The sequence below is a fragment of the Acomys minous genome (assembly GCF_964271855.1).
Source record: "Acomys minous genome assembly, chromosome: 2".
Taxonomy (NCBI): Eukaryota; Metazoa; Chordata; class Mammalia; order Rodentia; family Muridae; genus Acomys; species Acomys minous.
In genome coordinates this window covers 14,773,727-14,783,486 of record NC_140484.1, presented here as the reverse complement: position 1 = coordinate 14,783,486, position 9,760 = coordinate 14,773,727, and the positions used below count along the sequence as shown (strand labels likewise).

The 9,760-nt window shown below is 49.7% G+C and overlaps 1 protein-coding gene across 7 annotated transcripts; it reads left to right on the top strand.

The window, feature by feature from the left end:
* Positions 1-597: 597 nt before the first annotated feature.
* NOLC1 (nucleolar and coiled-body phosphoprotein 1) lies at positions 598-9,447 on the top strand. Of its 7 annotated transcripts, none has more exons than XR_014777491.1 (14): positions 598-918; positions 3,326-3,381; positions 3,492-3,637; positions 3,739-3,866; positions 4,557-4,722; positions 6,392-6,522; positions 6,638-6,770; positions 7,158-7,286; positions 7,478-7,588; positions 7,698-8,258; positions 8,439-8,545; positions 8,664-8,756; positions 8,845-9,065; positions 9,158-9,447. XR_014777491.1 is itself a non-coding variant. In XM_084773438.1 (14 exons), exons 1-13 carry the CDS (start codon positions 691-693, stop codon positions 9,001-9,003), a joined length of 2,148 nt encoding a protein of 715 aa, XP_084629564.1. In that variant the 5' UTR covers positions 598-690; the 3' UTR covers positions 9,004-9,019; positions 9,158-9,447. The 7 variants fall into 7 exon arrangements, 6 of the variants coding, with proteins under 6 accessions (XP_084629564.1, XP_084629567.1, XP_084629565.1 ...); XM_084773438.1 differs by having other exon boundaries at positions 8,845-9,019; XM_084773441.1 differs by having other exon boundaries at positions 3,495-3,637; positions 4,560-4,722; positions 8,845-9,447.
* The last annotated feature ends 313 nt before the right edge of the window (positions 9,448-9,760 follow it).

The following is a 9,760-nucleotide window of genomic DNA, read 5'->3' as shown; positions in this document are numbered from 1 at the left end:
TATCCAGTTAAGCTCACCAGTCTGAAGCTGGGCGTGGTGCATATGCCTTTTTGTGTGTGTGTGTGTGGTTTTTTAAGACAGGGTTCCTCTGTATAGCCTTGGCTGTCCTGGACTCTCTTTGTAGATCAGGCTGGCCTTGAACTCACAGTGATCCGCCTGCCTCTGCCTTCCGAGTGCTGGGATTAAAGGCGTGAGCCACCACACCCGGCACGCAGGTCTCGAAAAACCAAAACAGAAACAAACAAAAAAGGTCACTAGTCTAGGCACTTGAATGATGGTTTTTTTTTTTTTTTTTGGATTGTGAGCCTAGCCTTTAATTTGAATGATTTCTTTGTAAAATTTTTTTCTTTTTCTTTTTTCTTTTTTCTTTTTGGTTGTTCGAGTCAGAGGCTGGAGTCCTCCATCCCATTCGTTATTGTAGGGTCCGAGGAGGCAGCCAGGGCTCAAAAACTACTGTAGAAAAAAGTCCATTCAGCAAAGATTATGCGCGGGAAGTTGCAAGTTTTCCCGCCACGGAACGGAGCGTGACCTCTGACGTAGAAGCCCCGCCCTCGCAATGGGCGGTTTGCGGTTTCCGCCCTTAGCAGGAGGGTGACGCCGTGAGACCGGAAGGAGCTTACAGATTTCGTCTAGATTCCGCCTCGGAGGCGGAGGGAGATCTGCCTCGTGGAGTCCACGCTTCCGCTGCACATGGCGCGACGTGATGGCGACATTGGACCCGCCCTCTGCCCTAGTCGTGCTCCGCAGTTCCTAGGTCGTGCAGCGCGCGCGGCGGTAGTGACGCGTTTTCCCCGGAGTATGGCGGATACCGGCTTGCGCCGCGTGGTTCCCAGCGACCTTTATCCTCTCGTGCTCGGCTTTCTGCGTGATAACCAACTCTCGGAGGTGGCCAACAAATTTGCAAAAGCGACAGGCGCTGTGAGTCCTTGGTTTGGTCCGCGGGCCGGGGTGGGACAGATAATCTAGGCCGTGGAATGCTTCGGAGTCAAGGAGGATAGGTCTGGGGTCTGTGAGTCCAATGTCAGCGCAGCCTTTCTGCCGAGTTTCCTAAAGCGCGAGGTCTCGGCATCTCCTCCCACCGGGTCTGATTAGGGAGCTCGGAGTCGTAACGGCTTCTCCTTGGTGAGTTTCGCTGTAGCTGCAGGCTTGGGTCCCGCGTGGCCCAGGTCATGTGGCTGACAACGGAAGATGAGCAAGCGCCAGATCCCTTCCGGAGGCTTTGGATTGGCGGTGCCTCGTTCTTCTGGTGTGCTTTTGTCGGACTTTTCGCTCGGTCCCAATTTTACCCGAGACTCGAAGATAAAATGAATGGGTTCGGGAATAGGTTGCTTTCAGTATACTGTGAACATCCTGCCCTGCCAAGTTGCCAGCCTGGAGCTTGGCGCTCCAGGTAGTGAAATAAAACAAACGTAGGCCCTGCGGCTTTGTACACGTATGATCCCGGCAGCCTGCCTTTTGTTTGAGACAGGGTCTATGTAGCTCTTGTGTAATGGAGAATGGCTTTGAATTTCTGATCCTCTTGCCTCAGCGGCCTAGTGCAGAAATGCTCTAATGCATGCCTGAACATAGCAGGATGCCATCTAATTTACTGAATTTAGTTTAGTTTTTTTTTTTTTTGGTTGCCCCCCAGCCCCATGGACCAGGCTGGCCTGGAGGTCAGAGCTCCCTCTACCTCTCTCTCCCTAGTGCAGGGATTAAACGTGTGTGGCACAATGCTGAGCCTAAATTACAGTGTTTGATTGTTTGTTTGTTTGTTTGTTTTTTCGTTTTTCGAGACAGGGTCTCTCTGTGTAGCCTTGGCTGTCCTGGACTCGCTTTATAGACCAGGCTGGCCTCGAACTCACAGCGATCTGCCTGCCTCTGCCTCCCGAGTGCTAGGATTAAAGGCGTGCGCCACCACGCCCGGCTAAATTACAGTGTTTGAGTTCATGAGATTCATCTAAAGAAAATACACAAAGCAATAATCCCATTGTACATAGCAGGAAGCATGGGATGAGTGACAGCTGCTAGGTCAGTTCGAGCAGAGTCTGCTTTTTTTTTTTTTTTTTTTTTTTTTTTTTTGCTTTTCGAGACAGGGTCTCTCTGTGTAGCCTTGGCTGTCCTGGACTCACTTTGTAGACCAGGCTGGCGATCTACCTGCCTCTGCCTCCCGAGTGCTGGGGTTAAAGGCATGCACCATCATCGCCTGACTGTTTTGTTTTATTATTATTTTACTTATTTGTTTGTTTGTTGGAGACAGTTTTTTTTTTTTTTTTTGAGATTAAAGGTGTGCACCACCATGCCCAGCCTTGAGACAGGGTTTCTCTATGTAGCCCTGGCTGCCCTGGAACTGGCTCTGTAGACCAAGATATCTGTGAGTTTGAGGACAGCCAGGGTACACAGAGAAACCCTGTCTTAAAAAACAAGAACAAGCCGGGCGTGGTGGCGCACGCCTTTAATCCCAGCACTCAGGAGGCAGAGGCAGGCGGATCGCTGTGAGTTCGAGGCCAACCTGGTCTACAAAGTGAGTCCAGGACAGCCCAGGCTAACACAGAGAGACCCTGTCTGGGGGGGGGGGACCAAGAACAAAATAAATAAAATAAAAGTCAATTAACTAGAAAAGAAAGTCTGTAGTTAGATTATGTGTACAGTGCTCTGCAGGTGAGAGCAGCAGGCCGGAAGAGGGCATCATTACAGATGGTTGTGAGCCACCATGTGGCTGCTGGGAATTTAACTCAGGAACTTAGGAAGAGCAGGCAGTGCTCTTAACTGCTGAGCCACCTCTCCAGCTTTCGAAAATAGCTTAAATTATTCATATGTTTTGGGGGCGTATGTGCACATCATTGTGGGCGCCTGCAGAGGCCAGAGGTGTCAGAGCCCCTGGATACTGAGTTAACAGGTAGTTGTGAGCCTCCTGCTGTGGGTGCTGGGCAGTGAGCTCAGGGCCTCAGAAGAGTAGGGTGTTCTCTTAACCACACAGCCATGTCTCCAGGCCTTGGGTAACGCTATCTGTATTATTAATTGCAAAACCTGTCTAAGACTTTTGAAAAGTATGGGTGGAAATGTATAGGGATAGACATGCGATAAAATGCGGGGGTGGTCCTTTTGTGTGTGTGTTCTTGACGTTAGGTGACACGTAAGTCAAATATTTTTCTTCTAATTTCTGCAAGTAGGAAAAGTCTTATGAAGATGTGATGTATAGTCCAGGCTAACCTTGAACTCGCAGATCCAGCTGCTTCTGAAGTGTTGGGACCATGCCTGGCTGGCAGAGTACAGTTGATGAAAGAGTAACACAAGTCTGTCCTAGAGAGGCACAGCAGCCCCTTAACCTCCTCTTTTCTTACAGACACAGCAGGATGCCAACGCCTCGTCCCTCCTGGACATCTATGGCTTCTGGCTCAAGTAAGCGTCCCTTGTTACACTTGGGCTGTTTTCTCCCCCAGGTGGGCTGGGCTGTGTTCCTTGCTTTGAGAAGGTCCTGATCCCCAAGAAGTCAGCCTAATCTACATCAGCAGGTCCGCCAAAGCCCCTAAGAGGAAATTACAGTCAAATGGACCAGTGAGCACGAAGGCCAAGAAGGAGACTTCGTCCAGTGACAGCAGTGAGGACAGCAGTGAGGAAGAGGAAGAAGCCCAGGGGCTTCCAGCAAAGAAGGCTGGTAAGGCCATGCAAGGCGTTGGGTGCGGTGCTCCGGAGAGACCATCTGGCACCTGCCTGGACAGCATGCGCTAATCACGGGCACCTATATTTCCATCTTAGCCGTGCCTGCCAAGCGAACCAGTTTGCCCCAGCCTGCTGGGAAGGCAGTAGCCAAAGCGCCAGAGAGCAGCAGTAGTGAAGAGTCGAGCGAGGAGGAGGCGGAAGAGGACAAGAAGAAGCCTGCCCAGGTCTGTGCTTCAGTGGAGCTTGGAAATGAAGAAACGGAAGCTAGGTGACGAGCTTACGGTCGGGGTGCGGGGTGGTGGAAGCGGTTCAATATGGGGCAAATTCTGGGGACTCTGGAGGGAGATGATAAAATTGAGGTTTAGAATGGTGGAGTCTAAATGCAGACAGGATTCATCTCCTCCACTCTGGACTGTGTTCTTGGGGACACTGTGTAAGGCCCTGAGAGTACAAGTGTTTTTGTTGGGAGCTGTTGGCAAGGTCATATGAGGATCAGGTCAGCTTTATGGCGCACTTGACCTTTTGTTTTAGTGTTTGTGTATTGTGTCCTCTTTGAGTTGTTCCTTCCCCTTTCAGTAGGGCTTCTAAAACACCTAAAGGGTCCAGGCCAACTGAGCAACAGAGCAAGTTCCAGGTCAGCCAAAGCTACACAGAAAAACTCTCTTTCTCAAAAAAATACTGTATCATCTTGGGTGCCTTGTAGGCATCCAGGAGCTCTTGTTGATCCACACTTTTGTGTATTTTGCTTTATGGTTTTTGTTTGAGAAAGGGTCTCTATATAGTTCTGTCTGTCCTGGAATGTTCTCTGTTGACCAGGCTGGCCTTGAACTCATACAGATCCACCTGTCTTTTCCTCCCACATGGTGAGATTAAAGACATTTGCCACCATCTTTGTTTTCATTGTTTTGTTTTAGCAGAAAGCAGTCAAGCCCCAAGCCAAGGCAGTCAGAGCTCCTCCTAAGAAGGCCGAGAGCTCTGACTCTGAGTCTGACTCAAGCTCAGAGGATGAAGCGCCACAGACACAGAAGCCAAAGACAGCTGTGGTGGCTAAAGCTCAGACTACAGTCCCAGCCAAACCAGGTATTTCTGTCCTCGGGAGGGAAGGCTGGGACCAGGGTTGAGCTATGCAGACAAGCCTGGAAAACTCACTGAGACCCTGGCAGAGTGCTTGGCTAGCATGTGTGGGGCTTTGGGGTCGGTTCTCTGAACTACACATAGCGAGTGAATACCTGTACTCCCTGCACTTTCCGTGTGGTTGTGTTGCACATTCAAGGCAGCTTAGACCGCTTAGCCAGTTCCAGGCCACCCAAAGAGAGAAAGCAGCCAGAAACATAACTCACAAAACAGGGTTTCTCTGTGTAGCCTAGGCTGGCCTCGAACTCACAGATAGCCGCCTGCCTCTGCCTCCCTGAGTGCTGGCGTTAAAGGTGTGGGCCACCACCGCCTAGCTGATTATCTTTTATGGCTGGGGCCAGTAAAAGGGCTGAGAAGCAATTAACATCAAGCTCTTACTGTCTCAGACTGATGCAGTCATCATGCCCAGGGAAAGATGTATTACTTTAAAAAGAACTTTTTTTTTTTTTTTTTTTTTTTTTGGTTTTTTTGAGACAAGTTCTCTCTGTGTAGCCTTGACTGTCCTGGACTCACTTTGTAGACCAGGCTGGCCTCGAACTCACAGCGATCCGCCTGCCTCTGTCTCCTGAGTGCTGGGATTAAAGGTGTGCGCCACCTTGCCCGGCTAAAAAGAACTTAAAAAGAAAAAAAAGATTTATTTACTTATTATATATACAGTGCACATTAATTAGATCATGTTATAGATGGTTGCGAGCCTCCATGTGGTTGCTGGGAATTGAACTCAGAGCCTCTGGAAAAGCACTCAGTGCTCTTAATCGCTGAGCCATCTCTCCAGCTCCTTAAAAAGAACTTTTGCCTGGGTGTTTTGGGACACATTTTAATGTCTATCTGAAAGGCAGAGGCAAGTCCAGGACAGCCAGAGCTGTGTAACGAGACCCTGTTTCTAAAACAAACACGCCGAGTGATGGTGGCGCATACCTTTAATCTCAGCACTCAAGAGGCAGAGGCAGGCAGATCTCTGTGAGTTTGAGGCCAGCCTGGTCTACAAAGAGTACAGGAAAGTCGAGGCAATCACAGAGTAACCGTGCCTTGAAAGCAAAAAAACACCAAACAAAATGCAGGGTGTGGTGGTACACTCCTGTAATCACAACACTGTAGACCAGTAGACTCAAGTCTATAGACCAGGCTGGTCTCAAATTCAAAAAGACCCACCTGCTTCTGCTTCCCAAGTGCTGGGGCTAAACTGTACACCACCACCACCAAGCCTAATTTTAATTTTTGATTGAGGATCTAAAAACCTATGTGGACCTTGAAGTCCAGCCTCTGCCAAGTGCTGAGTATGTTGGTGTGTGTACCATGCATACTTATCTGCTTGTTTGATAAGGTCAGGTCTCACTAGTCCAGTGGCCTAGACATTGTGATCCTCCTGCCTCAGGCTTTGGAGTGCTGTGGTTAATAGTTGTTCCTTAGCTTAGCATAGTTGTATACATCAAATCGCAGAACCCCAGGGCTTTGTGTGTGTCGAGGACTGCCTTACTTCTGAGCAACACTCACAACCAACATGCGTGTCTTGTGCTGTCACTCCTTCCTTGTGATGAGTAGACTGAGGAGAAAGACTTGAGAAACTGGCAGTTTGAAGTTCACAGTTGGTCTTCCTGTTTCTTTTGCTTCTCAGGTACATCACCTAAAGCACAGCCTAAAGTAGCCAATGGCAAAGCAGCCAGCAGTAGCAGCAGCAGCGGCAGCAGCGATAGTGATAGTGATGACTCTGAGGAGGAGGAAAAGGCGGCAGCACCTCCCAAGAAGGTTCGGGTTGTAAATGTGTCAGGGATGAAGTTAGGCTATAAGGGAGTGTGTTTTTTCTGACTGGATTCTTTGTGAAGGTGTTTTCCTTTAATGTTAACTTTTCTCTCTGATGCAGACTGTACCTAAGAAGCAAGTTGTGGCCAAAGCACCAGTGAAAGTAGCTGCCACCTTGACCCAGAAGAATTCTAGCAGCGATGACTCTTCCAGTGAAGAGGAAGAACAGAAAAAGCCCATGAAGAAAAAACCAGGTGATTGGAGCCGGGCGTGGTGGTGCATGCCAGCACTTGGGAGGCAGAGGCAGGCGCAGATCTTTGTGAGTTCAAGGCCAGCCTGGTCTACAAAGCAAGTCCAGGAGAGCCAGGACAGAAGCCCTCTCTCGAAAAACAAAAAAACCAGGTGGCTGGAATGGGGGCATCAGTGTCCATAAAACCAAGTCCTCGTGGCACAGCAACTATCTTCTTCTAGAAAGGGATCCAAAAAGCCCAATAGAGAAGCCACAATGCCCCATGTAACGGAGACTCAGAATGACACACTGTTAGAGATGACCTGTGAACCTCAGCCACGTTCTGCAGGAAAGGAAAAGCCTGACCCCCATGCCTGGCAAATGTGTGTTTCAAAACTGTTCTTCTAAACAGGTCCCTACAGCTCAGTCCCGCCGCCTTCTGTTTCTTTACCAAAGAAGCCATTGGGAGCCCAGTTTCCAAAGAAAGCTGCTGCACAGAAGCCGCCTGCGGAGAGCAGTGAAGAGAGCAGCGACGAGTCTGGTGAGTCACAGGGAGGTGATGGCGCTTTAGTAAGAGCAGGTGAGGGGCAAGAACAGGAAAAAGTAGCCAGTAGCTATGTTGTTCTGACTGACGGCAGAGAAGGCTAAGATCCTGTGAGTTGTTCTGTTCCTTACGTTGTTCTCCTGATTGATTGGCTTGTAATTCTGGACTGATCCTAATGTTTCCTCCAGATTCAAGTTCTGAGGAAGAGAAAAAACCCCCAGCTAAGGCTGTTGTCTCCAAGGCACATGCCAAAGCAGTGCCGGTGAAGATAGAAGCAGAGAGCTCTTCAGACAGCTCAGGTAATGCTGCCCAGGCCATGGGCTAATGCGGTACTTACTGCCCTGGGCTGCTGTTAGAGGCTCCCCTGAATTTGACTGGGAGCTATTCACTCTGTCCCTTCTTCTCCAGACTCTGACAGTTCTGAGGATGAAGCTGCTGCCAAGCCTGTCAGTACCACCAAGAGTCCCCTAAGCAAGCCAGCTGTCACTCCCAAGCCATGTGCAGCAAAGGCCGCGGCAGCTCCTAAGCAGCCTCTAGGCAATGGCCAGAAGCCTCAGAGTAGAAAGGCTGACAGTAGCTCCAGCTCGGAAGAGAGCAGCTCCAGTGAGGAGGAGACAGCAGAAAAGGCTGTGACAACCACCAAGCCCAAGGTGACAGCGAAAGCAACCTCATCTCTGCCCGCAAAACAGGCTCCTCAGGCTGGTGGGGACAGCAGCTCTGACTCCGACAGTTCCAGCAGTGAGGAGGAGGAGGAGACACCTAAGCCCCCAGTGAAGAAGAAGGTGGCAGGTGCACCCGCTTCCAAGCCAGCCCCTGTGAAGAAAGAAGCCGAGAGCAGCAGCTCCTCCTCCTCCTCTTCCTCCGAAGATTCCAGCGAAGAGGAGAAAAAGAAGCCCAAGGGCAAGGCCATTCCTAAAACACAGGCCAGCAAGGCCAATGGCACCCCAGCTTCTCAGAACGGAAAGTCGGGTAAGGAAGGTGAGGAGGAGAAGGCCGCCATGACCAAGCCAGGCATGCATTGTAGTCACCCCTCGGTTTTGTCCTGCGGTCCTGGGATGTCCTCAGGGAGGGAAGTGAACAGGGGACATGGTTTTTGCCTCCTGACTGCTGGTTTCGGATTTCAACAGATTCTGGCTTTTTGTTTTATAGGTTCAGGCAAGAAGCGGAAGCAGAGTGAGACAGCAGAGGAAGCAGAAACACCTCAAGGCAAGAAAGTTAAGCTCCAGACTCCCAACACGTTCCCAAAAAGGAAGAAAGTAAGGTGTTCCACGTTGTTCTTAGAAAACAGGCCTTTAAACCATAGATAACTGGGCCCTTTAAAGAGAGCTGTTAAACCACCAATTTATCTTTAACTTCTACCTCATTCTCTCCTAGGCAGAAAGAAGGGCGTCTTCCCCATTCCGCAGGGTCAGGGAGGAGGAGATCGAGGTGGACTCACGAGTAGCTGACAATTCCTTTGATGCCAAGGTGAGGGTGTCAGCCGCTCTGGGGACTGGGGCGGAGTGCTCGGGCTGCGCTGCTGGGACGGCTGTGCACTAACCCTGTTGTTCACCAGCGAGGCGCAGCTGGAGACTGGGGTGAGCGAGCCAATCAGGTTCTGAAGTTCACCAAAGGCAAGTCCTTCCGGCATGAAAAGACGAAGAAGAAGCGAGGCAGCTACCGGGGAGGCTCCATCTCTGTCCAGGTCAACTCTGTTAAGTTTGACAGTGAGTGACCTGTGGTCATCCCAGGTCAACTCTGTTAAGTTTGACAGTGAGTGACCTGTGGTCATCCCAGGTCAACTCTGTTAAGTTTGACAGTGAGTGACCTGTGGTCATCCCAGGTCAACTCTGTTAAGTTTGACAGTGAGTGACCTGTGGTCATCCCAGGCAAAAGAAGGTGGCCGCTCACCTCCAGCGGACCCAGAAACTCAGCGCTGTTAGGAGAGCGTCTTGGCAAGGACAGTTTCAGCAGGTCCTGAGACTGTCACATTGCAGTCTCCAGTCCTTTCCTGTCCCTGCTTCTGCACATGTTTGTTTTTCAGCATTGATTGTCAGGGACAAAGTAGAGGATGTTTTTTTTTTTTTAAAACAAAATCTATTTTAGTTGTCATTGCCTTCTGTGGGTCTTCATACTGAGAAATTTGTATATTTTATTATATTAAATAATTTCGTACAGATTTTGTTGTGATTATCAGATGAGTTCCACAGATTAAAGTCTTAGCTATTGCCTAAGATGGAGCAGAAGGTCATGTTAAGACTTTTCTTACTGGAGGATTCTAGTCATGTGAGTGCACACGTCCACATTCGGTCCTTCCTCCCAGAGCCCTGCTGGGGCAGTGACTGTTAACAGTTGTGGTGTTTGTCTGCTAAGCATGCTCATCTTCTTTCATTGGGTCTGAGACGGAAACTTTCAGAAGCCAGCATGGATCCACCAGCTTTTGGGGATAAAATTGCTGTTCTTGGAAATAACAGACAGGCAGAATTCTCATG